This window comes from Symphalangus syndactylus, chromosome 1 (assembly GCF_028878055.3).
Source record: "Symphalangus syndactylus isolate Jambi chromosome 1, NHGRI_mSymSyn1-v2.1_pri, whole genome shotgun sequence".
Lineage (NCBI taxonomy): Eukaryota > Metazoa > Chordata > Mammalia > Primates > Hylobatidae > Symphalangus > Symphalangus syndactylus.
The window spans coordinates 108,445,329-108,471,925 of NC_072423.2; the positions used below are offsets into that span (position 1 = coordinate 108,445,329).

Genomic DNA, 26,597 nt, shown 5'->3' on the forward strand with positions numbered 1-26,597 from the left:
CAGGGCCTGGGCCCCATCCCACATCTGCCACACTTCCATGCTCACATCGAAGGGTTCACAAAAGGCGTCGCTGCCAAAGACAGGGTTGGGGACAGAGACCAGGGTGGGGTTGGTCCCTTCTTGCCACGGTGAGAAGTCATTGTCAGCATCATCTTCCGCCTGGGAGCGGCAGAGGGGTGAGTGGCGAGGCGCCTCGAGCGAGATCCAAGGACCCGCCATGGCAGCCCCAACCCAGCCCTACCTGGAAGGCAGAGAAGCGAAAGCCCGTGGGCTTGCCTCGGGCACGGAGGTAGAGAGCTCCGGCCACCAAGCCAAGCAGTGCTCCAGCGGCAAGCACAGCCCCCACGCCTGCCGCCACAGGTGGGGCCTCAGGTGCCAGCACTGCCTGCTACAAACGGAGAGTGTTGACCTGGTGAGAGCTGTTCCACCACCTTCCCCAGGCTCACAGGTTGTGGGGGTGCCAGGAAGGGCTCTGCCTCCCCCTTCCTCAACTCACAGGCTGTGGGGGTGCCAGGAGGGGGCTGGCCAGAGCATGGATGATGCCATTGAAGGCCATGATGTCCCACACGATGATATGGCTAACCACAACTGTTCCCGGGGCCTGCAGGGAGACCAGAGTCAGGCCCACGGTGAGCGAGGGCCAGGGCCAACAGGGTGGGACAGTGGCCAGACTCACCACAGGGGCCCAGGAACTGTTGTCAGGGCCTGCGTCACTGATGATGAGGCTGAGGCCTGAGTGGGCCGGGAGCAACTTCCCCTGGCTGGCGTTGGCACTTAGGAGGGTGGCGTTGGAGGCATGCAGCTCCAAGTCTGGGCCACTCAGCGTCTGTGAGCAGAGCAAGGCCTGTTGGCCTGGGCCGGATGGAGATGGCCAATTCGGGCTCTGCTCTGCCCACACCCTTGGGGATTACCATGTTGTCCACAAAGCCTTCATTGACAGGGACGAAGAGTGTCTTATACGTGAGCTCATCATCCAGGAAGTCCAGGAAGTCGAGACCCCGCTGGGTGGCATTGGCATAGCCCAATAGCATCTGACACGGTGGAAAGACAGAACTATGAGCAGGCTCCCTCCTCGGGGATTCCAACACCTCCCGCCCCCAAGGGTGGGCCCCACACACCCCATAGAAGGTGGAGAAGTTGGCAGTGGCAGCCAGCACATCCAGCAGCTTCCCATTGCATGTGCTGATCCCGTCACCCACGAAGCCATCTCGGCATCGGCAGGCCACATCTGCAGGAAAGGCAGGTCAGTGGCTCAGCAGATTGGTGGGAAGGGGCAGAGCAGGGGAAGTAGGATTTGGTGGGGTGGACACACCTTGCACACGGAAGCAGTAGGCATCCCAGTGCTCCGAGAGGTTCTTGCGGGCACCCAGGCTGACTATGCCCACCCGACCATTGCCACAGTCTGCCGCAGGGAAAACCACAGGGTGGGCAGTGGAGCCATTGGCCAGCCAGCCCATGAGGCACAGGTGGAAGCCCAGCTGTAGGAACAGGAGGGGATACTGAGACCCAAGACCCAGTCAAGGCCTCCCCCAACACTTGGCCCCAACTTCTGGGCCCCACACACCTGCTGGGCAGCAGAGAGCTGAGGGAATGAAGCAAGGACGGCTCCCTGTGCTTCGCATGCCGCCTCAGCCTCTGAAAAGTTCAGACCATAAGGGCCGCTGGTGGCCTGGAGGTGGAAGACGCCAGCCCGTTTCTCTGCAGAACGGAGGGGTGCATGGTCAGCTTGCTGGCTCTGAGGAATGAAATGGGCACTGGGAGTGGGCAGGGGGACACACCCTGGAAGTGCAGGTCAGTGCACAAGGCATCTGAGTGGCAGGGCGGTGGCTGGCCCAGGCAGCGGTCCACAGGTGGTTCCGACTCCTCCAGACACTGCAGTCCATCGCCTACATAGCCTGCATGGCACTCACAGCGCCGTGTGTTCTGGGGTTGGGGAGAGCAGTGGGTGCCTTTCACCCTTCAGAGGTCGGAAGGTCTGCCAGGCCTCCCCACCCTGGCTGCTCGGTTCCCCCACCTGCTCACCAGGCCGGTGCTCAAGCAGTCGGCATGCTCGCTGCAGCCCCCACGGTGGCCATCTGTGCAGGGGTTGCGGGCCCGGCAGCTCCAGCCATCACCCTCGTAGTCGGGAAGGCAGGTACAAGTGACCACTGTTCCTACCTGGCTACAGTTGGCGTGCTCACTGCAGCCACCATGCCCGTCCTGGCACAGGTCTGCCACTGAGGGCAGGGAGGGAGTGGTTGGACCTAGTGACTGCAAGGGAGTGGGGGCCTCCCACCTCCATGTCCCCGCCCATCTGCTTACCTGTACACACGCGGCCATCCCCTTCATAGCCTAGGCTGCACTCGCAGCTGTTGCCTGCACGGCACACAGCCTCGGGTGCACAGGGTGGGGTACACACAGGCTGCAGCTCTGTCCCCCGGGGCCCAGCCCCCAGAACCAGGTTAGTAGTTGCCTTCCTGCCTGTGCCCATTCCACCCACCCTTGGTGCCTTTACTGATGTGTGCAAATGTACACAAGTGTGTAGGGTGGGCACAAGCACGGGGCTACTCACCCAGTTGCACCTCACAGCGTGGCCCATTCCAGCCTTCATCACAGAAGCAGGAGCCAGAGCCCCCAAGGCCCTCGTCGCAGCGGCCATGCACAGTGCAGCGGCAGGCTGGGGAGAGGGACAGGCAGGAAGATAAAGATTGGCCCACAAGGGCCAAAGGAATCGGGCCGTGGGGCAGGCAGGGATGGCCCACCTTGACAATGGGGCCCAAAGGCACCAGGAGCACAGAGTTCACAGGCTGTCCCAGCAAAACCTGAACGGCACAGACACTGCCCACTGCCACTCATGCCGTCCATGCACACGCCACGGTCACTACAAGGGCTGCTGGGGCCGCCAGGGCAAGCTGGGGATGGGGTAGGAGAAGTGAGGTGGGGCCAGAGGCTGTCACCAGGACCCCCATATATGTACCTCCAGCCTAGCCCTGCCATCTGTCCCTGACCCGTGTCCCCACACTGCTAATACCCCTCCAGGCCCATGTCCTGGAGAACATCCAGACCCCCCAGCACTCCTCCCCAGGTTCTGCACCATCCACACTCCCGGCCCTGCCTCTCCCAAGCACTCCCGCTAGTAAAATCTACTCACCACCCAGAGCTCCCCAGCCCTGGATGCCCCAACACTGTCTCAGGGACAATGGCCAGAGCTGTGCCTTGGCTCTCTTGGGGAACAGAAGAGCTAGTCAACAGTGTCTGCAATGCTCACCTTGGCACTCACTGCCATAGTGACCAGGACAGCAGCTGGGCTTCCAGGTGGTGGTGACACAATTGCGGTGGCAGCCCCTTCCCAGGCCTTGGGGCCTACCCCAAAGGCTGGGCTGGACCCAGACGCTGCGTAATCCCAAAGAGCGCAGCGGAGGGGACGTCCAGAACTTCGGGTAGAAGCGCCAGCAGGCCTCAGGGCTGCCCTGGGCCAAAGGAGTCAGGCCGCAGTCGGGTGGTTCTGAGTTTGGTGGTCCTTGGGCTCTGCCTGCCCCCACCCCACAACCCCCACTCAGCCCCTAGCCCTGTACCTGTTCCTGTGACCCCTCAGGACAGGGTGGCTCCAGCCCACAGATGCTGCAGGTGTTCTGGAAGGGAGGGAGGCCAACACAGCAAAGTCAGGTGGACGGACACCACAGGCGGGGTGGGCTTCTGCCCGTCTGCCTCTGGCCTCCCTCACCAGTCGCAGGGGCCGGGTCTCAAAGTGGTCACAGCGAGCACCAAGGCCAGGTGGCTCCAGCAGCTGGTCAATGCCATAGGCCAGGCCACCCTCAAAGGGCAAGTGCCGCTGCACAATGCGAGCTTCATCCTCACCCACCATGAGCTCACCCTGCAAGGAGAGAATATGAGGTATGCGAGGGTCACAGGTGCACTCCAGCTGCCACTGCCAGGGCCCCTGCCTCCTACTCCCTTCATCCAACCCTCTCCCCAGACTCACGGGCCGCGCTCGACTGCAGGAGAAAGAGATGGGGGTCCCATGCATGGTTCGAAGTGGGCCCAGGTTGGGCAGGTCAGATGCCAAGGCCTGAGCAAGTGGAGTCATGGTTGGAGGTGGAGAGGCAGGCTGAGCTGCAGACGGTGAAAACCAAGGTTGGGGGCTGCACCCACCTCGACATTGCGAATCATGTGGCCCCGCAGAACGGCTGCTAGCTTGTCACGGTGGTCCTCATGGTACAGCCAGGCCTGGCGATCTGCAGGCAAGGCTCGAAAGGCGGCGTCTGTGGGCCACAGCATTGTGAAGGGCCTATGGGATGCCTCTCGAAGCAGGGGCAGGAGGCCGGCCACCTGGTGGGGTGCAGCAAAGGTGTGGCAGTCGCAGCCCAGTCAGAGACTAGCGAGCAAAGGCAGGGGGCTGTGCCACAGAGCAGGAAGGGGCTCCACACTCACCCACACTCATCTGTGACCATCCCAGGCAGGCGTGTGTGTGCACACATCTCAACTGTACACACTGCTGTCAGGAATGTGGGCACACATAAGCACACCCATGTGCTCAACCTGGGGTGCTCATGCACACAGGTGTGGCTTGTGCACGCGTGAGTTCACACAGGCTCACACGGGACAGTGCACACACAGGTGGGTATGCACGCACAGGTATGCATGCACACTTGCACACACTTACACGTGCGTATGTGATCACAATGACAGGCCCACATGGGAGCAGTACCTTCAGGAGGCCGCTGAAGATCTTGTAACCGAAGCCCTTGGCGGCGGCGGTGACATTTCTCTGAGGAAAGGCTCTCATAAACAGCTAGGCCAGGCGGGAAGGGAGGATCCCAGGCCCCCAGCTGCCTGTCTTCCAGCTCCCAGGCCCGTGCCTGTCATACCCTCGGGATGGGAGCATCGTCAGGCTCCCAGTGCAGCGCCTCGGGGGGCAGCAGGACGCGGTCAATGAAGTGCAGGATGCCGTTCACGGCCTCATGGTCGCTGCTCACCACGCGCGCAAAGTCATTGAGGTATATGCTGCCCTGGGGGCGGGGCACGGGTCTGATGAAGCAGATAGGTGGGGTGCTCGGAAGCTGTCGGGGCCTGAGGTGGGGGCGGAGCCTGGGTTGGGCGAGTCAGGGTGCAGGCAGTCCCGGTTCGGGACCAGGACAAGAGGTGGGCGGGGTCTGGGGCGAAGTCAGGGCAGCGGGCGGGGCTCAGTCCTCAGAAGGACACAAGGGCGCTGGGCAGGACAGGCCCACAGCAGTGGGCGAGGCCCAGGTCAAAGGCGGAGTCCCGGGTTGGACTCAGCTGGAGGCGCCCCCTGGCTAGGGGAGGTGAGGGTCTTGACTGCGTGAGGCCCAGGGCACAGGCGCGCAGGGGCGGGGCGGGGCGGGGCGGGGCGGGGCAGGCCAGGGCCAGGGCTCACCTCCCTCTCGCTGAAGCGCAGTGGGTGCCCTGAGAGGGCCGTGGCGTACCCCTGCTCCAGCAGGTCCTCGCTCCGCAGCCGCCGACAGCCAACCACGTGGTAGCGAAACACCAGCTGGCGATGCGCGCGAATCCGGGCCAGCTCATCCTAGAGCGGAGTCGCGAGGGGAGTGGGGTCCCTGACTGCCGCCTCAGCCCACGCAGGGCCACCACCAGAGCGCCCAGCCCTGCCCAGCCTCGCTCTGGGGGCTGCATACCTGTGACAGGTTGCTCATTAGATCTGCGTGCGGCACGAAGATGGTGAAAGGCCCATCACCCTTGAGCTCCTTGTATTCCTGCGGGAGGCAGCAACAGCATGAGTGGAAGGGGAGAAGCCTGAGGCGTCCATGGATCTCCTGGGGAAGACCTGGACTCAGAGAGAACAAACCAGCCAACCCCCTGACCAGATGGGAACAGAAGCCCAGAGAGGAGTGGGACTTGCAGGTCACAGAGGCCCAAGCTGGCCACTCACCAGGAGGCGGAGGCTGAAGAATGAGGCATGCTTATCCCTCAGGAGCTCCTGGGGGGGCGAGGGTCAGCTCAGATTTGGGGCGGCCCCCATTCAGGGCCTGGTGCCTGTCCCAGCACCTGCGGCCCAAGGTCTAGCCAAGGCAGACATGAGGAAAGGAAAGCCGCGGGGTCTGAGTTGGGGTCACGGCTAGTTTCATAGGTCATAGCTGGGGTCAGGCCCAGATACAGTCAGGGGTCAGGCTCAGTGTCATGGTCAGGGCCAGGATCAGGATCAAATCGGGTCTTTGCCAAGACCATGGGTCAGGCCCATGGGGCACAGCCAAGACCAGATCAGGGGTCTGACTTGGGCATCATTACCAGGCCGACTCGGGCACGGCAGGTGAGGCCATCCCCCACGGTGTGGGCTGTGTCGCAGGTACATGTCCTCTGGCCATCCCCTGTGCTTTTGCAGGTGGCATATGGGCTGCAGCCTCCATTATTCTGAGGCAGGGACAGGAGAGGAAGGTATCAGTGGCTTCCAGGACTTCTCTATCCCACTCAGCCCTGTGAAAGAGGCCATGAAGGCCTCTGCTCAGCCCCCCAGATCCTATTTGCTACTGATTAAACTCGAGCTTGAGGGCAGGACAGCCCACCCTGCAGAGGCCCTTAGGACCCTGCTGGAGGTGAGAAGGGCTGTTTCCTGCCTCAGTCCCCTCTCCTTCTCCTCAGTGAAGGAGGAGGGCAGGACTAGGGGTCTGACCTTAGAGCAGGGGTCCAGGAGCTCGCAGGTCCGGATGCCATCCCCGCTGTAACCCTCGTGGCAGCTGCAAGAGACCTGTCCCCAGTCTTGATCAGTGGGGCTACTGGGAGCCAACAGCTGGCCAGCACCCTGGGTAAAAGGGTCACCCCCTCCCTGGGCCTGCCCTGAAGGGAGGCCCCATCCTGTGAGGGCATGGCATGGCCCCCCGTGTCCAACCCTGCCATGCTGACCTGCTGGGGGCCAGTGGGGATGCACTCGGCGTGAATGTGGCAGCCCCCGTGGTGGATGAGACAGCTGTTAATTTCTGGGGGAAGAGACACTGGGATGGGGGTGGCCCTTAGCGGCCCCCCACCTTCATCTGTCCTCTGTACCTTCATCTGTCCCACCCCCTCCTCTCTCAGCACCCCCCAGTCCCCACAAGTCCCACGCGCCCCTTCAGCCCTTCCTAATCTGACTCAGATCACTGCAGCCAGACCCCTAGCCCCATATACAACCCAGGTTGGGGGCCTAGTCTCACCCTGGCACAGCTCCCCGTCGCCCATGTAGCCATCCTGGCAGGTGCATGTCCGCTGCCCAGGTGCCACCTTGGTACAGTTGGCATGAGGGGAGCAGCCCCCATGGCCATGGGCACAGGGGTCCACCTCTAAGGGGAGATGATCCCAGACAGTCCTTAGGAGCAGGCACGGGGCCAGGGGCAGGACAGGAGTGGAGGGCATGAGAGAAAGGAAAAGGTCAGGGGGAAGGGTGAGTCCTGAGATGGGACAGTGAGGAGGGCTGGGCCTAGAGGAAGTGAAGGGGGCTCTGTGGGGACAGCCACCCCAAAATTTCAGGGAGGGCCCTGGGCATCCATGTGGCTGGACCTGAACAGAAGATGCCATTGCCGGAGTATCCCGCAGCACAGGCGCAGGTGGAGGCTCCGGCCGAGTCCTGCACGCAGCTGGGAGGGGTGGTAGCAGCAGCTCAGCCCATGCCTGTCCAGCTGTGCCTTGACCCCCAGGCTCCCCACCACTTGCCCACCTGCCCCAGGCTGGGCCCACTCACTTGGCATTGGGGTCGCACTTCCTAGGGCACTGAGGGCTGGTGATTTCTGGGGGGCAGGAGGATGACTCTGGTCATTCAGACCCAGGAACAGCCTCCTCAGTAGCCACCCGCCCCCTCCCCCTTGGGACCCACTCACTCTGGTCACAGCGGAGGCCCTGCCAACCCACGTTACAGACACAGCTTCCGTCCCCTTGCAGCCCCTCCTGGCACAGACCATGGGCACAGTCACACACTGCAGTGGGATAAAGGAGGACAGGAGTTGCCCAGTGCCTCCATCCTGTCCTGGCTGGGGTCTCCAGGCTGCTCTCTGCTGCCAGGAAGCCCACCCCCGCCCCTCCCCAGCCCTCACCTCCAGTGCAGTTGGGCCCGTAGCGGCCCAGCTCACACATCTCACAGGCCGTTCCATGGAAGCCCTCATGGCAGTGGCACTCCCCGCTGCCCAGGAACCTGTCCTGGCACTGCCCATGGCCTGAGCACACCCCCCCCAGGCCCCCTGGGCATGGCTCACACAGCGTGCCAAAGAAACCAGGGCAGCAGTCCGGCACCTGTCAGTGTGGGGGTGGGAGAGAGGGTGAGAGAGGCCCAGCAAGGTGTCAGGGGGAAGGGGAATGGGGGCATCTCAGGGCCACAGAGCCACGGAGCAAAACCCCTCAGAACCCCAGACCCAGGGACGAGCAGCTCAGAGCTGAAAGAGACACAGAGATACCTCCTAAAACCCTCCCTCTGGCAGGGTGGGGAAACTGAGGCTCAAGCAAGGAAGGGCTGCACCCAGATCCCACAGTGAGGGGCCGAGCCAGGCCCAGTCGCTGCCCCTGGGGTTTTGCTGATGGAGCCAGCTCTGAACTGCCCTTTCTTCCTCTCACCGTCTCCACTCCCTCTCCCTGGGGGAGTTGACACAGGGACAAACGCCCTCTGACTTCAGACCTCTCTCCCCTCTCCTTCCTCTGGGTTCTGGCCTCACCCTAGTCCCAGCCCAGTCTCTGCCCTTAAGATCCAAACTAGGCTCCTCCCTGGGCCCCCACCCACTCCCACCTCCTTCTCTCTGGACAGGCTTGGGGTGGGGGCTTCAGGGCAAACCTGGATCTTCTTGGCACATGTGTAAGAGCAGCCCCGGGAGAAGGAGAAGCCAGATCGGTAGACACAGCTCTTCTTGGGTGTGTCCTGGAAACGGGCACAGGCAGGAGGGGTCAGCCAGTGGCTTGGGCAGGGGCAGGGCAGTGAACGGGGAGACAGACAGATGGACTACAGGTGTTAGGCAGCTGAGCAGAACAGCAGAAGGGTCAGAGAGGGACCAAGACAGGAAGACTGATGGGGGAGGGCGGACAGGATCCAAGCCTCAGGCCGCAAGTCTGAGGGAGTCTCCCCTCAGCAGAGCCAGGCCAGCCCTCCAGGCCTCTATGGGGACGTCAGCCACCCAGTTCCCTGTGCCTGGATGCCTGGGCCAAGCAAAACTGGGCTGGAGGGTGAGGGGATTGGGCACCTTGGAAGAAGCGAGGGCAGGCAACGCAGGGACAGAGCTGCGCTAAGCCCAGTCTCACCTGCAGCTGGAAGCCCTGAGTGCAGCGGAATTTCCTGGTGCAGTTTACACATTTCTCCTAGAGGGAAAAAGGGTGGGGCATCAGGCAGTCCAGGCCTGGATCCCTGCCCTTCCTCCAGGACAGGCTGACCATGCGCCCCTCCCCACTAGTCAGGTCAGCCAGCCCCTCCCAGCTCTGAACTCCCGTGCCAGCCTTCCTCTGGCCCCAGCCTCTCACCCGCAGGGCCTCAGCGTGGCTATGCAGGCAGCGACTTGAGCCCACCGTCAGGACCCCCGACAGGCCAATCAGCGAGCGGCCAGGGGCCTCCAGCATGGGGCCTTCCAGTGGCACATGGTTCACCTCAGGCTGCGGAGAGGGATGGAGGCTGAATCCACCCACCCACCCACCCCCCTCACCTGGCAGGGCTGTAAGGTCAGGCAGTGCTCCAGGGTGGGGGGCTCCCTGGAGCAGAGGTTAGAGGTCGGAGGCTCACAGCTGGGGAAACTCCAAAGGAAAGGGATCTTCAGGGGTAGGGGCCCAGGCTAGGGTCTCCTTGGTCCCCGACCCCCAAACCTGGCCACTGTGGTTGTAGAAGACGATCCAGTGGGCAGGGCCCAGGAGGGAGTTGCGGTGTCCACCCTTCCGCAGGGTTTCCATGGAGAGGGCCTCCCCCAGGACCACATGGTGCCGCACTGTGTCTGCGTCCTGGGAGAGAAAGAGAGAACCCAGGGGACTGCAGGATAACTAAGTGCCCTGGGCAGCACGCCGCACCCACCGTGTCCCTTCGTGGTGGGATTGGAGGCTTGCCCTCTGTGCCTTTGCCCTCCCCGCCATTGCCCCATCCCCATGGCCTCACCAGGTGGCTGCTGTTGCCCTGGGCCTCCAGGGAGCGGTTGGTGGGCACAAAGATGGTGTAGGCAGTGGCAGCCTCAATCTGGGGCACCAACCTATGGTGCTAGGGATGGGGTGGAGGTCAGGGATGGGCATATTAGTTGTCAGTCCTGACACTGGGAGCCAGCCAGGTCCCTCTGGACCTGGGGCACAGTGTCCCCCGAGCAGGCACGTCCCCTCTTGCCAGCCTTCCGTACCTGCAGCAACTCCCGGAAGAGGCTGAAGGCAGGCACCAAGTTCAGCTGCTGCAGCAACCCCTGCCCACCGGGCACATCCCCTCGGGGGGGCAATAAGACCTGGTACAGAGCACAGGGCCTGGTCAGTATGTCATTGCTTCACGGCCTGCCTGCAAGTTTCCCTGCACACACCCTCCTCCTGCTGTACCTGGCTGAGGATGTGTAGGACACCGTTAGTCGCAAGGAGGTCAGCCACGTCCACGCTGGCATTCTGCACCCGGACCCTCTGGAAGGCAGCAGCAGAGCTTAGCCACAGGTGGGCACAGATAGACCCTTAAAGGTGGGGCAGCCCCAACAGAGAGACTGCCAGGCACACAGGCACCCACAGGTGGTCCGCAGGCTGGCCCACGGGCTGGGTTCTGCACAGCAGCTCCTCCCAGGAGCTGACTCAGATCCTGAGTCAGACTCAGGACCCAGCAGCTGGGCACACAGACCCTCCCCAGGGCCCGTGGTGAGAGGGGCGGGTGTGCATGTGCAGACTCAGATGGACAGAGAGCCCCTGCAGGCAGTCACTCCTGGCCCAGCGACTCAGTGCCCATCAGCAATGCGTCCTTTGAGCCCGGCTCTGGGCAGGGCAAGGGGACACCAATCTCATCCCATGGGGCCTCTGAAGTGGGAGAGCCTGCAGCCACTCAGGCTCCCTCCCCTGCCCCACCCGGTCCCCTTTTCTGCCCAGAGTTCACCACATACCCCACTAATGTTGCGAATCTCCCAGCGTGTGGTGGGGTTCAGGGTGGCCACTTCCTGCCCATCCAGCCGGGCCAGCTCCTCCTCGAACAGGGCATCCTGGAGAAAATGGGCCCTGACAGGGCACAGTTTAGGGGGGTCATGGAATCAGGTTAGTGTAACTTACAGAGACCTTTGGGACTGGGCCCACCCCAAGGGGTGAGTACCTGCCAGGCTAAGGACTCGCTGGGGAGGGACTGGGTCCCGCAAGGAAGCCCCCTCCCACAGCCTGGCAATGGCGGCCCCACCTGACCAGGTTCGGCAGCATCCTTGGCTGCAGCCAGAAAGCTCGGTCCTCGGGGCTCAGCTGACGGACCGCAGCCTCGGAGGGCACCAGGGCTGTGACTCGGCGGTCAGCAGGAAGCGTGATGCCAGCACTCTGCACGCACACAGGGAGCAGGGGCAGGAGGAGTGAGGAAGGCAGCCATCATCTTCAGATCCCCTGCTCTAGGCTCCAGGCCTGCCCCCAACCTCCCACTCTTGGAGATGTTATATGGCACTCCTCCATCCAGGCAGGCCTCCTGGATTTGAGCCCTCAATCCCAGCATTCTGCCCTGTCCTACCTTAAACCACTGGTAGAAGATGGAGAAGTGGGCATTTGCCTCCAGCTCCTAAGGGAAGGGAAAAGGCTGAGGTCACAGGACCAAGGGCAAATTCAAGCCCCTTCCCCACCACGGATCCTGAGCAGTGTCCCTTTCCCACCTGAGGTGCTGGAGAGGGCTCCTCCCCAAGCACAGGGAAGACAGAAAACGAGTCTGAGCACCTCTTACCCGGAAGATGTCTCCATAACAGCTGAAGCCATCACCCCCAAAGCCAGGGGGGCACGTGCAGACCCGCTGACCTCCCCCCACTGCCCGGCAGGTGGCCTGGGGTGGGAGTGAGAAAGGGCCTCCATTCAGAACCAGATGGTAGCTGGGCCCCTCCCTCCCCCATCTCTCTGCCTGTCCAGCCCCAGCCCCTGCCCTTTGCTCTGCAGCCACCCAGTCTGTGTTGGTGGCACTCCTTCGGCGTGCCTAGCCCCGCTCCCCAGGATCACTGGGCATTTGACACAAGCATTACCCATGCCAGGTGGGTGCGAGGGAGCTCAGGGCTGTGGGAGCACCCAGGAGGCCCTGTATCCTCAGGAGCCAGAGCTGAGAGCAGGAGGAGCTAGCCAGGCCCAGGTGCGGCTCGCAGAGGCAGGCGTGTGGTAGGGTGGAGCAAGGGCAGGGGGCGGCGAGGAGCTCAGCGCAGCCAAGGACAGTGGAAGCGAGGCAGGAGTGGAACAGAGAGAGGAGGCTGGGCAGGGGCAGGTGAAGGGGGAGAGGAGTGACATGGTTGGATTTGAAGTTTGGAAAGATCTCAATCCTGACAGGATACAGAGAGACACCCAGAGATGGGGAGGGAGGGAGACAGCTGCAGCCCAGGCTCACCCCAGAAAGCTTCCCCAGGGCTCTGAGCCTTGCACCCCCTTACCAGGCCGTGGCAGCCGCCATTGCCTGCTCGGCAGGGGTCGATGGGGCTGCACTGGTAGCCATCCCCGGCAAAGCCCAGCTTGCAGGTGCATCGGCTCTGGAAAGGTTAGGAACAGATGGCCTTTTCTCATGATGAGCATCCAACCCTTTCTTCCTCCATTACTTGGCTCTCTCTGGTCACTGCCCCCGGGGAGGTCTGCCCAGACCCCAGAGGAACTTCTCCCAGCCCTCCTCTCAGAGATCTGTGCTCCAGATGGGGAGACAGAGGCCCTAAGGGGAGACTGGCTCTCAGGATGAGTCCACAGAGGTGAGAGCATTCGCAGAGAAGCGTCCATGGAGACTTGGTGCCCCTGCACTTGGAGCCTGGGGCCCTGCCAGGGCCATTAAGGCCAACAGCTTGTGGCAAGTGGGTGGGTACCTGCCAAGGCCAGCCCCAGGATAGTGGCTTAGATCACACCTCCAGCCCTGCCACACTACTCAACTGCTCTAGTCCCCCAACCAAATGCCAGTGCCCCTGGGCTTGTCTACACTGCAGGTGAGTGACCAGTGAGAACCCTCAGCTCTCAGGTGCCCTTGTTTTCACGTTGGGGGAATCTCACTGGCTCATTCAACACCTCTGTTCTGAATTAAGGCCCTAATGGGGTTTGGAGCTCCAGCTCTTACACCTGTCAGTTCTTACTGCTAAGGCCCCACGTGCTGGTGTCCAGAGACCACCTTGGAGTTGGGAGGACAGGGAGCCCCACAGGCCTGGCCATGCAGAGGCTGACCCTGACCAGCCAGGCCTGGCCTCCCACTTGGCGCGTTAGACAGTCTTCAATGCCTGTCCAAACGCTGGTTCACCGGTCCTGAAATGCTCCGCATGGAAGGCTCCAGGTTCTGAGCTCCCGTGACTAGATTCAGACACTGCAAAGCTCCAGGGCTGGATTTCCATGAGGCTAAAGTTTTGGGGAGGTCACTCCCACGGGCAGAGGCTTTTCCTGCTTTGCTCAGTATCGCATTCCCTACGTCTAGAACAGAGACTAGCGTGGAATAGGTGCCTGAAAACACCTGGGAAAGCAATGCGTGGATGGATGAAGGAGCGAATCCCAGATGCTACTACTCAGCATGTCAGCACTGGGTTCTCATCTGCACCTGAGGTTCCAGACCCTGAGCACCTGACTCTGCTTTCCAGGAGTCAGATGGGGCAGGGAGAGAGTCCCCCAGAACCAAGGCCCCCACCCCTTCTCTGCTGCACCTCACCTGCCCGGGGCCCACATAGCTGCAGAGGGCATCGGTGTGGCAGCCACCTCTCACGTCCAGCTCACACTCGTCAATAGCCACACAGACGCGGCCATCCCCACTCCAGCCTTTGTGGCATGTGCAGTGGTGGGTGCCCAGGGACCCAGGGACACACTCAGCCTATGAGAGCCATGGATAAATAACTCAGGGACACAGGAACGTAGGCAGAGGACCAGGGCATCCCACCTCCTGCCTCTGGGTCACAACTTCAGGGAAGGAGCAAGGGGACTGACATTCTCTGAGCAGCCTCCACGGTCCGGGTGGGAGCAGGGGTTGCTGGGTGTGCAGGAGAAGCCATCACCCTCAAAGCCATCAAGACAGCGACATCTGGGGGGTGGGTGAAGGAGGGGGCTCCAGTGAGCCTCAGGTATGAAAGGTCACGGATGGGGCAGACAGAAGGTGTGGGTCCTCACCTGACAACACCCTCCTGGCTAACACAGCGGGCATGCAGGTGGCAGTGCTGGGCCAGCCCTGTGGGCCCACAGTCCCCCATGGACTCATTGCAGAACCGGCCGCTGAAGCCAGGGGCACACGTGCCCTGCTGGCACACCCCCCCACTGCCTGGGCGGTTGTCGCAGAGACCATGGACACAGCCGCAGTCTGTAGGGAGTAGATGGGAGCAGGGAAACTGAGAAGCAGGAGGCAGGGCCGGCTGGGGGCCAGGATGGGTTTGGGGGATATAGGGAGTGGGGCAGCCAGTACAGATTTGACTTCAGGGTGGAAAAATCAGAGGTTATCTCAGACTCAAAGGGCAGGCAGATGAAATGTGAGGGGGGCATTCTGAGCTTTCACTTATCCCATTCTAGTTGCCCTGATCCCAACACCACCATCAGGAAGTTCTTCAGTGTGTCTGACCTAAGTCCCGCATACTTTAAATTAAGCCACAGTTCCCTTCCTGGCATGGGTGAAGCAGACAGCATCTCCTTTCTGTTCTCAAATCTTCCTCCACTCTCCCTGGCCTTCATCCCTCCTCCTGGGGCTTCATTTCCCCTCTTGAGAGCCCCCAGACCCATTTCTTTTTTTTTTTTTTTTTTTTTTTTGAGACGGAGTCTCGCTCTGTCACCCAGGCTGGAGCGCAGTGGCGCGACCTCGGCTCACTGCAAGCTCCGCTTCCCGGGTTCACGCCATTCTCCTGCCTCAGCCTCTCCGAGTAGCTGGGACTACAGGCGCCGCCACCACGCCCGGCTAATTTTTTTGTATTTTTAGTAGAGACGGGGTTTCACTGTGGTCTCGATCTCCTGACCTCGTGATCCGCCCGCCTCGGCCTCCCAAAGTGCTGGGATTACAAGCGTGAGCCACCGCGCCTGGCCCCCCAGACCCATTTCTAAGCAGACCTTTTTTCTCCCTAGGAGGTGGCCTGAGCCAGGACCACTCACCTTCCTGGCATTGATCTCCATGCTTGTTTGGGTTGGAGCAGATGTGGCAGGCGATGCCCTTGTAGTCTGGGAAGCAGAGGCAAGCCCCGTTGCCCTGGATCCCATCACTGCACTAGAGAGTGAGCAGAAGGCAGGTTGTCATGGGAAAGGGACTCTCTCCATCCCCTCTCCCAACACCCCGTCCTTTCATGGGCTGGCTCTGAGCTCTTGCTACCCATGAGAGCTCATCCTGGAAAGGATCTTCAAAATCACTGATGCCGCCAAAGACCTAGCCCCTAAAAGGCACCTGGGCTTGGAGGCTTTATGAGCAACATTTGCTCAAACCAGAAACACATAACTCCTGTGTTCTTCTATAGCCAGGTGCTAAAGTAACCCTGATATTACAAAGTGGTAAAAACAGAACACAAAAGAAAACTGCCAAGTAGCCTTTTTGGAAATAAATGCCAAAACTATCTATCATCTATCTATCTATCTATCTATCTATCTATCTATCTATCTATCTATCTATATCTATCTATCTATCTATCTATTATTATTATTTTGGGATGGAATCTCACTCTGTTGCCCAGGCTGGAGTGCAGTGGGGCGATCTTGGCTCACTGCAACCTCCGCCTCCCAGGTTCAAGTGATTTTCCTGCTTCAGCCTCCTGAGTAGCTGGGATTACAGGTGTGTGCCATGACACCAGACTAATTTTTGTATTTTTAGTAGAGACAGGGTTTTGCCATGTTGACCAGGCTGGTCTTGAACTCCTGACCTCAAGTGATCTGCCCGCCTGAGCCTCTCAAAGTGCTGGGATTACAGGCGTGAGACATTGCACCTGGCCTAATTATTTTTAATTAAAATATGAGAAATAATTTGACCCAACTTTCCACTGCCTAGATATGAGGATCCCAAGGCCAGAGAGTGGCAGGCTTGGCCCAGACACACAGCCAGTCACTGGCCAACCGGTGAAGGAGTCCCTGTCTTCCCCATACCTCACCCCAGGAGAGGATGGGACTCACATTGCCTTTGCCATAGCAGGGGTTGGAGAAGCCCCCAGGACACTGCGTGCAGTCAGGCCCGAAAAAACCTTTGCAGCAGCCTTGTTCCTATAAGAGACAGGGCAGGTCCAAGAGGCCATCTGGGGCCATGCCCTCCCTGCCCAGGCTGCCTCTGCTCCCTGGCCCCATCTCCAGAGTGACAGAGTGGATAAGGTTTCTCTGGGACCCCTTTTCCACCGTTAGGCTGCAGTGCATCCTCTGAGGAAGGTAGCCCACTCAGCCCCAGCTTGGGGACCCCTGAGGAGCAGCAGGTGCCCGGGTGACCTGGGAGTGGGCACCCATGCCCATGCTTACCATGATGGTTTGGTTGCAGTAGCTGGCACAGCCCTTCTTTAGCACATTGAGCCCAGTTGGGTCATGGATGTAGACACACTCCTTGGGGAAGATGTCCTGGGGTGGGCCATGCAAAGCCAGTCAGTGGGTGTGGGTTCTGGGCCGGCCCCTTTGCTAGGCAGCCCTGGTTAAGGGACCTCTGCCCCTTGGGTCCAGAACTCCCACCCTGGTCCAGTGGGGCTGTGAAGCACTTAGCCTCCAGGTCTGATGTAGCCTCCTAGCCTCTGCTTCCCCCACCCACCCCTGTGACCCAGGGCAGAAACCTCAACAGGCAGTCAGGGTTTGGCCCTGAGAGCTGGGCCAAAGGGTGCTCACCAGCTTCACACTGTTGGGGGGACACGTGCTGGTGTTCAGGGCTTGGCAGTCCACACAGGAGCCCTGGGCAGGGCAGAGGCAGGATGGGGAGAGGGGTTAGTCATTGTTTATGTACTCGGCAAACCCAGAGAAGGGAACATTGAGTGGGGATTAAGGGATGAGAAGAGCCAACCACAGGAAGCCCAGCACTGGCGTTCCAGGCAGGGGAGAGCAGGGGCAGAGGCCCTGAGCGGGGCAGAGCTAGAGTCTCTGGAAAACAGCAGAGAGGCCAGAGACAGGCACAGAGTGAGTGAAAGGGGATGGAGCAGTGGAGGATGCAAGAGTTATCTCAGGCCAGGCGCAGTGCCTCATGCCTGTAATCCCAGCACTTTGGGAGGCTGAGGTGGGCGGATCACCTGAGGTCAGAGGTTTGAGACCAGCCTGGCCAACATGGTGAAACCCCGTCTCTACTAAAAATACAAAAATTAGCCAGGCATGTTGGCAGACGCCTGTAATCCCAGCTACTCGGGAGGCTGAGGCACGAGAATCGCTTGAACCCAGGATGCGGAGGCTACAGTGAGTTGGGATTGCGCCACTGCACTCCAGCCTAGGCGACAGAGCGAGACCCTACCTCAAAAAAAAAAAAATCTCAAAGATGGAATCATAGTCCTGGTGAGGGTGAGTGTGGGGGAAGGACAGGTGAGTTCTTGGAAGTCTGCCAGCAGGGCCTCAGAGCCGGCGTCAGCCCAGCCCTGACTTAGCGCCTCTCCCTGGGAAGAGGATCGCCGCTCCAGCGCTGACGGGGGTTAGTGAGCAGGGCCCTGGCTGTGCAGGTCAGGCTCACCGCCACGATCTTGTGCTGCTCCTCGCTGCAGTGCTTGGGGAGGATGGGCAGGATGGTCGGGGGCAGCAGGATGCCGTCCAGCATGTGGATCACGCCATTGGCGGCCATCACGTCTACCCTCTGCAGCGGGACCCCCTCGGGTCCCAGCAGGATGCGCCCCTGCGGCAGAGACCCACTGAGCCAACCCCCAGCCCAGCTGGCCTTGGCCCAGTGGGGCTGCCCGCCTCCACCCCTGCAGCCCAGTTAGAGCAGACAGGCAGCTCAGTGAGCTGCTGAAGGCCCCGCCTGCCATGCCAGCCACCTCTCCCTCAGCTCTGGCCAACGACACTGCTCCAGGCTCCGGGCCCTTACCCACATGGCTTCTACCACATGGGGCAGCCCTACTGTGTGCTCCAGGCTCCTTTTTGGAGTCCTCCCCATTAACCCTCATTGGGCCCCAGCAGAGGAATTTGATCTCTGCCTGCTTCCTTCCCCATGACCCCACCAGGGCCTAGCAGTGTCCTGCCCACCACAGGGCTCAGAGCACACAAGGCTGAGGGGCCAGTGGGCACTGGTCACCGCCAGCCACACCATCCGCCCAGGTGTCCGTGCACCTCACCTCCTCAGAGATGTTCACAGCCAGGACCTGGTTCGCCATGGTGAGGATCCGACCCTTGGAGATGAGCTTCTCAACAGTCAGCTGGGGCAAGGGACAGTGTGGCTTTAGGCGGGGCTCTGGCCACACCTTGGGGCCATGCCCAGGAGGCTCACGGCCACCCCCTTGGTCCCTAGACTCTGTGCTATAGCAGAACAGATGAGAAGGGAGGGGAGATGGAGAAGAGATGGGGCATTGGGGAAGTCCAGAACCTGCAGGCAGGCCCACTGGGTACAAGCTGGCTGCCCCCCAGAGAAAGACCTCGCACCTGGCCGTGGTTGTAGATGTGGTACCGCACCAGCTCCTGCAGTTTAGAGAGACCCTGGCAGGGAGAGAGGGTTTGGCTCCCAGAGGAACTGTGGGGGGGTGTGGAGGTCCTGGTGCCCCCATACCCGCAGCCCCTTCTCCCGCTGAGCTTACCGCTGTGAAGAGGTAGATCAGGCGGCCGTCACGCAAGCTGTCCACAGCCTCATTGCTTGGGGCAAAGACTGTGAAGGGCCCAGGTCCGTCCAGGATGGAGGGCAGCCCACAGTTCTGTGGCGGTGCAAGGGAGGCTCAGGGGGCTGCATGGCCAGCCTCCACCTCTGAGTCCTGCCTGGGCCCTGCCAGCTTTGGCCTGCAGGAAACTCCCACTGAGTAAGTGGGAGACATGGGCAATGGGTCCATGCTACCACAGAACCTCAGGCTTGAGGACGGGGGCATGGGCAGAGGCCATGCTACTTCAGAACCCCAGGTCACTGTGGGGCAGAATCTGGGATAATGAGTCCTGGCCCAGAAGCCCAGAAGCCCACATGGGCTAGGACCCCTCCCCCGAGCTTACCTCCAGGATGGTTTCAAAGCGGCTGAAGGCCTCGGTAGAGGCAAGGATCTGTCCGATAGTTCTCTGTAAGGAGGGATGAGTGTGAGGGCCCCAGGGAAGGGGGTGAGGCTGCTTCAGCCCAGCGGGGAGAAGCTGTGCTCCAGCCCCGAGCAGAATGGCTCCTGCCCACTCACTGCTCTCTGCAGGGGTCTGAGGTTACCCAGCAGCACAGGTGAGGGGAGGGGAGGATGCTGGCTCACCTTGGGATCCCCAGGGGTCCCAGAGGGGGCCTGCCACCGCAGGCCAGTGACCACGTGGAAGACGCCATTGGCTGCTATGTTGTTGGCCTTGTAGATGTTGAACGTCTGCTGGGGCTGGTCTTTGTACTTGTAGGAGTATTTCTGGTGAGACACAAGAGGTCTGGCCAGATCCCATATGCCAGCCCCCCGTCCCGAGACTCCCTCCCACCTGCACACCCTTGCCAGGCTGTGACTCCTCTTGTCCCCAGGCTGAGGCTCCTCCCTCACCGTGAATTGGTTGAAGGTGACGGTGATCTCCTGCCCGGCCAGCGTCCACCACCTTCGTGTTTGTTGGGTCCTTGTGTCCTCCAGGATATGCTGCCCTGCGATGATGTGCTGTCTGCAGAGCTGCTGGGCAAGGGATGCCTGCAGACGCAAGGCGGGGAGCAAAGTGAGCCAGGGGAGCCCGTCCTCTTCACACCACCTCTACCCAAGCGATGGAGGGGACAGGATGCCTCCCAGGCCCTAATGCCTTCCAGGTTCTCAGGCCCTGAAGACTGGGGACGCATCCAGGGGAGGAGGTGAGGGCCGGTGGCCAGCTCCACCATGGGGAGGGGCTTACATTCATGGTCCTGGAGGAGAAGGAGGAGACGGATGGCACCAGCACGGTGAAAGGGCCCGCTGTGGTAAGGATCTCCCGGCAGCCCTGGTCTGGGGGGCAGGGCGAGGGAGCATCAGAAGGGAGCTGGGGAGACCCTGGGGGTCTCAGAAGACCTTCGGGCATCAGACCTGGTGTGGGGGAGTTGGGGTGGGGGTATTCGCCCTAGATTTAGGGTAGATGGGGGCCTTGAGGTTGGAGAGCAGCTCCCACCCCCTGCATGCACCCCCCATAGCCCACTGTTTGTTCCCACAGCCCTGGGGCAGAGAAACCGGAATCTGCAGAGGCAGCCCCTCCCTCCCTGCCAGCTGTGCTGGGGGTGAGGGGTCGGGTCGTGGGCAAGCAGTGGGGTCACGCACCCATCATGGCCACGGCAACCCTCAGCTGCAGGAACACCCGGCCTGTCTGCGTGGCCTTCTGCACTTCGTGGAGCAGGTGTCCGTAGCAGGCACGCCCATCCCCCACCTCGCTCTCCCTGCACACACAGCTGGGGGCCCAGGGAGAGCCAGTCAGGGCAGAGGCTGAGGCCCTCCCCCGCCCCCCCGACACCTCCCCACAGGGGGCACGCTTGCCCAACCCACTGTCTCTGCTCCCAGGCCCCTGTGCTCACCTGGTCTTCCCATCAGCAGTCACCTGGCAGGTGGCAGACCGGTCACAGGAGAAGGGGGAGCAGAAGGCGAAGCAGCCCGCAGAGGCGTTGCCGTTGATGCTGACCAGGCCTGGCCGGCAGGTGCAGAAGGCCTGGCCCCCAACAGGGCAGGAGGGGAACACCACGTCCAACCCCAAGAACCACTGGTGTCTTGCCTACCCATAGAGCCCTGCTCAGCCCCTCCCCGAAGAGGATCGTTATCCTCTCCCCATTTTACAAATGGGGAAACTGAGGCTACCAGAAGGCCTGTGACTTGCCCAGGGTCCCACAGCCAGTGTGTGGGTGCACTGTGGGGACAGTTCCAGCCTGGGACCCTGGCTCACCTGGCCCGGCTTCTGGTACACACACAAGGTAGAGTTGCTGGGGCAGCCACCGAGGTTGTCAGTGCATGGGTCCTTGGGCAGACACACCATCCCATCGCCATGGTAGTTCTCGGGGCAGTGACACTGAGCCTGCCCCTTGGGGCTCACCGAGCACTGGGCCAGCAGTGAGCAGGGTGATGGCCAGCAGGGGTTGGGGGCTGCCAGGGCAGAGAGAGAGCCCAGGTGAGCCAAGCACCCAGGAGCCCTGTCTCCGCCACAGCTTTCACCAGGAAGGCTGGGGCCAGCAGGGTGACCTAGGCCTTGAAGATAGGCTCCCCTTAGGGATGGCTCTCCCTCCTTGTGAATTACGTTGCACTTGCTGGGTTAAAGGATGCTCTCCCAGCCCCTGCCTGCCCTGAGCTGAAGTCCCTGGCCTCCGAGTCCAGGCTCACCTCGGCATTCACTGCCCTGCTGCGTGTAGCCAGGCAGGCACCTGCAGCTGGGAGCCTCTGCGGAGCACTGGGTGTTCTGGGGACAGCGCAGCTCCTGGCAGACGGGCAGCTCTGAGCAGAGTGGAGAGAGCACTGATGAGCCCAAGCCCAGGCTGGGGAGGAACACAGGGGCAAAGGGGCCCTGCCTGTTCTGTGTGACTTGGAGTAGGGCCCTGCCCTTCCTGGGCCTCTGGACAGTGGAGGTCTCAGATGACACTCCTTCCCCAACTAGGCTCCAGGCAGAGGTCCTGCTGAGGTTCAGGCCCCATCCTCACCCAGTCGGTCTCTTTTGCTCTGGCCACAGGGACCTGCTGCCCTAGGCTATCCCAGTGGCACTGCTCACCTTGATCACAGTGGGGGCCAGTGTATCCAGCAAAGCACAGGCAGCTTCCATCCCCACGTGGCCCATGGTTGCACACGCCGTGCACACAGCTGCACACTGAGAGGGGACACACAGAGACAGATGGGACCCCAGCCTCTCCCAGGCATACACTGGGACGTCGGGTCCCTGCTCTCTGTATTTTTAGAACTCAGCTCAGACAGGTACAACCTTAAGAGCACAGAGCTGTGATGCAGGACCACAGGGGTGGTAGGAGATCACAGAAGGCACTGGCCCGGCCTGGGGCTTACAGAGGGCTTCCTGGAGAAGGCCTCTCAGGGGAATAGCATGTGCAAAGGGCTGGAGGTGTGATAAAGCACACGTTCCTGAAAGGGATGTGCAAATCTGAGGGGCTGGGACAGAGGCTGAAGGGACAGGTGGGAGCTGGTTGTAGGGACTGCATCCGCGTGGGCCCCCAGGTGGACGCTGGCCGTGCCCTCTTGCCTTGTAAGCACTCACCCGATTGGCAGTCAGGCCCGAACCGGTTGGGGTCTTGGCACTCCTGGCAGGCTGAACCGCGGAAGTTTTCCTGGTGGTGGATGCACCAAGTCAGCGTGGCCCTTCTGAGCCTCCACCCCACCCTGCCCAGTCCTTACCTGGCACACACAGGTCCCATTCCTGTCCATGCCATCCAAGCAGGTCCCGTGGCCATTGCATGGGGTCTCAGCGCCCCCAGGGCATTCTGTGGACCCCCACAGAACTCAGCTCTGTGCCCAGAACCCTGCGCTTACCCTGATCCCAGCAGCTCTGGCCAACCCCAGACTCGGCCCCTCCCCCAGGGCCACAAGAGCGAGGGGACTGAGCCTTGGAGGCGCTCGGTGTGTGTTTACTACACGAACAAGTTGAAGGAGAATGCAGGTGGCTCCTGCAGAGGGCTTGCCCAGAGCTGGGGCTAGGTGAGAGGAGCAAGGCGGGGGCCCCCTTTCTCCCATACCATAGCACCGGGAACCCCAGTAGCCAGGGCAGCAGGCCTTCTGCACCACTTGCTTCCGGCACTTCCGTCTGCAGCCACTCATGGACACCATAGAGCCCCCCAGCTGTACTTCGTAGCTGGGGGCAGAGGGTGGGCAGGGTGATGGAAAAGGCTCCCATGCACAGCCCCCACCCAGCCTCCCCACATTGGCTTCCGGGGCTCCCACCCACCTCCCCGCTCTGCCTGGCCCAGAGCTGAGCACAGGGCCTAGCACATAGCAGGTGCCCCATAAACCCCTCCTGCCCCTTGCCTTTACCCCTTCCTCCCCGCCTATCTCTGCCACCCAGGAGGGGCCACAGGGGCATGGATAAGTGAGTGCTTCTCCCCATTTTGTGGGCCTGTCAGGCTCCCTGAGTCCCTGCCACCCCACAGGATGCTCCTGGACACAGGCGAGGACGGGGGTGGCCCGCACCGGCAGTCCTGGGTTATCTGATCCGGGAGCTCCCGCAGCCAGCCTGAGGGACACGTCTGCTTCTTGATGGCTGCGCACGAGGTGCAGGGTACGTGAGTGACAAACGTGGTTTTCACATCACAGCCTTTGAACAGCACCTGGGCCACAGGCAGGGTGTGGTCAGGGGCCTGGACCCCACGCCCAGCCCCGGCCCTGTCCTCAGTGCTGGAAGGGCTCACACCCCTCCAGCTGCCACTTCCCATCTGCTCAGGGGTCAGAGTAAGCAGAGGGTTCTGGGCGAGGAGCTGAGTTCTATGGGGGTCCACAGAATGGTTCACAGAATGCCCTGGGGGCACTCAGTGGGAATGCAGTGCAGATGGGGAAGGCCCTGTGAAACCTGTCTGTTACACGTTGTTAATGTCACATCGAGTCCTTATGTGCCCGGCCCAGAAGGCTCTGAGTCCACACCCTCTGACACTAGAGAATCTAGCCACGTTGCTCCCCCCAGCCCATTTCAGGTGAGGAAACTGAAGCCCAGGACATGGCTGCTGCCCAATCTCATCCAGGAACAGGGTGTGAACCAGGGACTAAACCCAGACTCCCAGCCTAGTGCTCACTTTTGCCTTTTGTTTAAAGATAAAGAAACAATAAATGACAGAGCTGATGCTGTCTTGGAAGGACACGGTGACTCCATCCTCAACTCATGGGCACAGGCACGATGCCGGCTCCAGTCATGCACCGTGGGGCTGGACCTCCAGCCACCACTCTGCTCTGAGCATTTTCCCACGTTGCTACCAAATGACCCTCTCTAACCAAGCGCGAGGGCTTTCTCCGCTTCCCAGGGGTCAGAGACTAAGGGCCCCGGCCCTGACAGGCTGGGCTCACGTGAGCAGCTGTGTGCAGGGGCTCTGGTCTGCATGTGTTTGGGCTGGGCAGTCACAGGAGACAACAGGCCATGCCAGCCTCTGAGGAAACCCAGGGCATCCTGGCTGGGTCCCCAGGTGGTTTCCTGAGGGAGGTGGTCATTGACTTGGGACCTGAAGGATGCATAAGAGTTGGTCAAGGACAGTGCTCCTGGCCTAGGGGACAGCAGAAGCAAAGGCCGGGAGCAGAAAGAAGTAAAAACAAACGTGTGACAAGGCAGGCAGTGGCCCGAGGGGAGGCTAGAGAGGGGCTGGCAGCTGGGGTGCAGGAGCTCCGTAAACCTGGGTGAGGCAGAGTCTGGGGCAGCCCCATGACTCAGTTTATGGTTTTTTGTCTTTGAGAAAGGGTCTCACTGTGTCGCCCTGGCTGGAGTGCAGTGGTGTGACCCTAGCTCACTGTAATCTTGAACTCCTGGGCTTAGGCGATCCTCCTGCCTCAGCCTCCTGAGTAGCTGGGACTACAGGCATGTGCCACTGTGCCTGGCCAGTTTGTTTTAAATTGGCCCTCTGGCTGCTGCATGGAGAATAGAGTCGCGGGGGCAGGTGTAGGTGGGAAAGAGGCCATCATTACCCGAAGGTGGCCTGGGCCAAGGCAGGGACAGTGGAAATGGATTGGGAGATATTTGAGAGGGCTTGGGGTGGTGAGATGAAATGGGAGAAGGTCTCAGCAACTGGGTGGGGCATGGAAGATGGGAGGAGTCCAGCCTGCCACCACAGCATGGGCACAAGGATGCTGACAAAAGCCCTAGGCCTGGAGTCCCATTCACTGGCCTGCCATAGCTCCTGGAAGTCCACCAGCCTTCTACGGCAACAAAGTCCCAGCAACCTTCAGCACTGAACCCAGGAGGCGTGAAGCTAAACTCCCAGTTCTAGTGGGAGGAAGGGGCACAGGGAAGGGGCATAGGGAAGGGGCATAGGGTGGAGGGGAGGTGTTTGGGAGGCTTTGGGCCTGGCCCAGAGAAGCGGAGATGTTCTCATCTTGAAAAATGCTGACCACACTGTGGTCCAAAGGGAGTGACCCCAGAACATCCCTTTCCTGGAATAATTTACAGATGTGTGGCTTCTCAAAGCAAGAGAAAAGGAGAAATGGTGCCCCTGACACTTTCTTATGGCAAATACCAGGGCCCCAGAGCCTCTGTGCTACCGTGATTTGGCCTTTTCCGCTCATGCCTCTGTGGTCTGCAAACAGGGAAGTTGCTCAGAGCAGCCTGTGTTGAGCGGCGGAGCTGGGATGTTGTGGTCTCGTTCCCCATCCCGAGGCTCGCCTTTGCTGAGCCAGGGAGTGACTAGGAAATTGGGTAACTTGAGGGCTGAGCAGCTGCTGGCTCAGGGTAAGAGGCTTGGCAGGAGGTGGGCTCCCCTCAAAGCCACCTGGCCAGCTGGGCAAAGCTGCCAGCGTAGTCACCATTCTGGCTGTGGGCCAGCTCTTGGAGGAATGGTGGTCAGCTCTGGATAAGGGCTCAGGCTGAGTAAGACTGCGCTGGTCGCACTCTGAGACAGTCAGGGCTAGATGGAGTGATGGGTGAGTTAGGGCCCATTAGGAAGCGGGAGCTTTGGGGCCTGGTGTGGACACTCACTCACAGGACCTGGGTGTTTGTAAACGTGTGTGAAATGCTGATGAATGGTAAGCCTGCTGCCACATCAGTGCTTCTCCGAGACCACAGCCGAGGGGCCCTGCCTCCACCCCGTGGCCTGGAAGGAGCATCGGCGGTCTGAGCCCACATCTCGCCGTTGGTCCAGCTGAGTGGAGTGAGGCTGGATCACGGCCTGAGTGCTGAGTCAGATTCCCTCCTTCCTGGGGGCACCTCGGGACTGAGCCAGAGCGGGTGCTGTCTCCCCCGACCCCACACCCCCCGCAGACCTGATTTTGCAATGTCTGCTTCCCACAGAGCTCTGCTGCTGGGGGAAGTTGAGGAGACACGAAGTGTGAAGTCTTTGGTGAGAAGGTGGATGAAATTCTCCCAAGCTGGGACCCTGTTCATGGGGACCTTTTAAGGCTGAGAGCCCAGAATCCAAACCCTGTCAGAGAGGAAGGAACCCCAAACTGCTTCCCCCTACCTTCAGTCAGATCAGGGAGGGCGCAGGGCTGGGTTCTGGGCCGTGCTCCTCTCCCACCACAGGCTCCACCGCACATGCCTAGCCACGTGCCCTCGGTGAAAAGCTGCTGAATGGGCAAGTGCTAAGGGCCTTCCAGGAAAGCCTTCCTGCCTTGCTGCCCAAATCCATCTTCACTCCAGTCCTGTTGCTGCCCTTACTGAACAGGTTACCCGGGACATCCTTTCCCCTCAGAGCTTCCACTCCTAATAGAGTTGTTCCTTGGTGTCTGTGGGGGACTGGTTCCAGGACCCTCCTCAGATACCAAAATCTGTGGATGCTCAAGTCCCTGATATAAAATGGAATCGAGGCTGGGAGTGGTGGCTCTCATCTGTAATCCCAGCACTTTGGGAGGCCGAAGAGGGTAGACCACCTGAGATCAGGAGTTCAAGACCAGGCTGGCTAACATGGA

General features: G+C 61.0%; 1 protein-coding gene across 1 annotated transcript in view; it reads right to left on the reverse strand.

Moving 5' to 3' along the window:
- Positions 1 to 26,597, reverse strand: part of STAB1 (stabilin 1) — a 30,054-nt gene that overhangs the window by 247 nt on the left and 3,210 nt on the right. The window contains exons 3-69 of the mRNA XM_055273887.2: positions 23,190 to 23,326; positions 22,739 to 22,854; positions 22,401 to 22,486; positions 22,264 to 22,333; positions 21,769 to 21,864; positions 21,387 to 21,497; positions 20,956 to 21,152; positions 20,594 to 20,724; positions 20,343 to 20,470; positions 19,948 to 20,036; positions 19,614 to 19,751; positions 19,347 to 19,487; positions 19,108 to 19,170; positions 18,708 to 18,821; positions 18,556 to 18,609; positions 18,252 to 18,332; positions 17,654 to 17,812; positions 16,831 to 16,893; positions 16,477 to 16,572; positions 16,144 to 16,230; positions 15,142 to 15,253; positions 14,179 to 14,365; positions 13,999 to 14,092; positions 13,727 to 13,885; positions 12,489 to 12,584; positions 11,804 to 11,899; positions 11,597 to 11,644; positions 11,282 to 11,412; positions 10,998 to 11,109; positions 10,456 to 10,533; positions 10,269 to 10,367; positions 10,037 to 10,135; positions 9,754 to 9,885; positions 9,418 to 9,546; positions 9,202 to 9,258; positions 8,741 to 8,824; positions 8,013 to 8,208; positions 7,800 to 7,895; positions 7,664 to 7,709; positions 7,483 to 7,559; positions 7,140 to 7,265; positions 6,853 to 6,926; positions 6,623 to 6,697; positions 6,241 to 6,363; positions 5,885 to 5,932; positions 5,631 to 5,708; positions 5,375 to 5,521; positions 4,848 to 4,988; positions 4,688 to 4,747; positions 4,132 to 4,308; positions 3,962 to 4,048; positions 3,704 to 3,853; positions 3,555 to 3,611; positions 3,248 to 3,449; positions 2,742 to 2,891; positions 2,552 to 2,656; positions 2,302 to 2,409; positions 2,023 to 2,216; positions 1,779 to 1,923; positions 1,565 to 1,698; positions 1,313 to 1,478; positions 1,119 to 1,228; positions 912 to 1,031; positions 677 to 826; positions 497 to 601; positions 242 to 388; positions 46 to 159 (exon numbers count right to left, since the gene is read on the reverse strand). Coding sequence (XP_055129862.2) covers positions 46 to 159; positions 242 to 388; positions 497 to 601; positions 677 to 826; positions 912 to 1,031; positions 1,119 to 1,228; positions 1,313 to 1,478; positions 1,565 to 1,698; positions 1,779 to 1,923; positions 2,023 to 2,216; positions 2,302 to 2,409; positions 2,552 to 2,656; positions 2,742 to 2,891; positions 3,248 to 3,449; positions 3,555 to 3,611; positions 3,704 to 3,853; positions 3,962 to 4,048; positions 4,132 to 4,308; positions 4,688 to 4,747; positions 4,848 to 4,988; positions 5,375 to 5,521; positions 5,631 to 5,708; positions 5,885 to 5,932; positions 6,241 to 6,363; positions 6,623 to 6,697; positions 6,853 to 6,926; positions 7,140 to 7,265; positions 7,483 to 7,559; positions 7,664 to 7,709; positions 7,800 to 7,895; positions 8,013 to 8,208; positions 8,741 to 8,824; positions 9,202 to 9,258; positions 9,418 to 9,546; positions 9,754 to 9,885; positions 10,037 to 10,135; positions 10,269 to 10,367; positions 10,456 to 10,533; positions 10,998 to 11,109; positions 11,282 to 11,412; positions 11,597 to 11,644; positions 11,804 to 11,899; positions 12,489 to 12,584; positions 13,727 to 13,885; positions 13,999 to 14,092; positions 14,179 to 14,365; positions 15,142 to 15,253; positions 16,144 to 16,230; positions 16,477 to 16,572; positions 16,831 to 16,893; positions 17,654 to 17,812; positions 18,252 to 18,332; positions 18,556 to 18,609; positions 18,708 to 18,821; positions 19,108 to 19,170; positions 19,347 to 19,487; positions 19,614 to 19,751; positions 19,948 to 20,036; positions 20,343 to 20,470; positions 20,594 to 20,724; positions 20,956 to 21,152; positions 21,387 to 21,497; positions 21,769 to 21,864; positions 22,264 to 22,333; positions 22,401 to 22,486; positions 22,739 to 22,854; positions 23,190 to 23,326 — 7,578 coding nt within the window. The remainder of the gene's footprint in view (positions 1 to 45; positions 160 to 241; positions 389 to 496; positions 602 to 676; positions 827 to 911; positions 1,032 to 1,118; positions 1,229 to 1,312; positions 1,479 to 1,564; positions 1,699 to 1,778; positions 1,924 to 2,022; positions 2,217 to 2,301; positions 2,410 to 2,551; positions 2,657 to 2,741; positions 2,892 to 3,247; positions 3,450 to 3,554; positions 3,612 to 3,703; positions 3,854 to 3,961; positions 4,049 to 4,131; positions 4,309 to 4,687; positions 4,748 to 4,847; positions 4,989 to 5,374; positions 5,522 to 5,630; positions 5,709 to 5,884; positions 5,933 to 6,240; positions 6,364 to 6,622; positions 6,698 to 6,852; positions 6,927 to 7,139; positions 7,266 to 7,482; positions 7,560 to 7,663; positions 7,710 to 7,799; positions 7,896 to 8,012; positions 8,209 to 8,740; positions 8,825 to 9,201; positions 9,259 to 9,417; positions 9,547 to 9,753; positions 9,886 to 10,036; positions 10,136 to 10,268; positions 10,368 to 10,455; positions 10,534 to 10,997; positions 11,110 to 11,281; positions 11,413 to 11,596; positions 11,645 to 11,803; positions 11,900 to 12,488; positions 12,585 to 13,726; positions 13,886 to 13,998; positions 14,093 to 14,178; positions 14,366 to 15,141; positions 15,254 to 16,143; positions 16,231 to 16,476; positions 16,573 to 16,830; positions 16,894 to 17,653; positions 17,813 to 18,251; positions 18,333 to 18,555; positions 18,610 to 18,707; positions 18,822 to 19,107; positions 19,171 to 19,346; positions 19,488 to 19,613; positions 19,752 to 19,947; positions 20,037 to 20,342; positions 20,471 to 20,593; positions 20,725 to 20,955; positions 21,153 to 21,386; positions 21,498 to 21,768; positions 21,865 to 22,263; positions 22,334 to 22,400; positions 22,487 to 22,738; positions 22,855 to 23,189; positions 23,327 to 26,597) is intronic.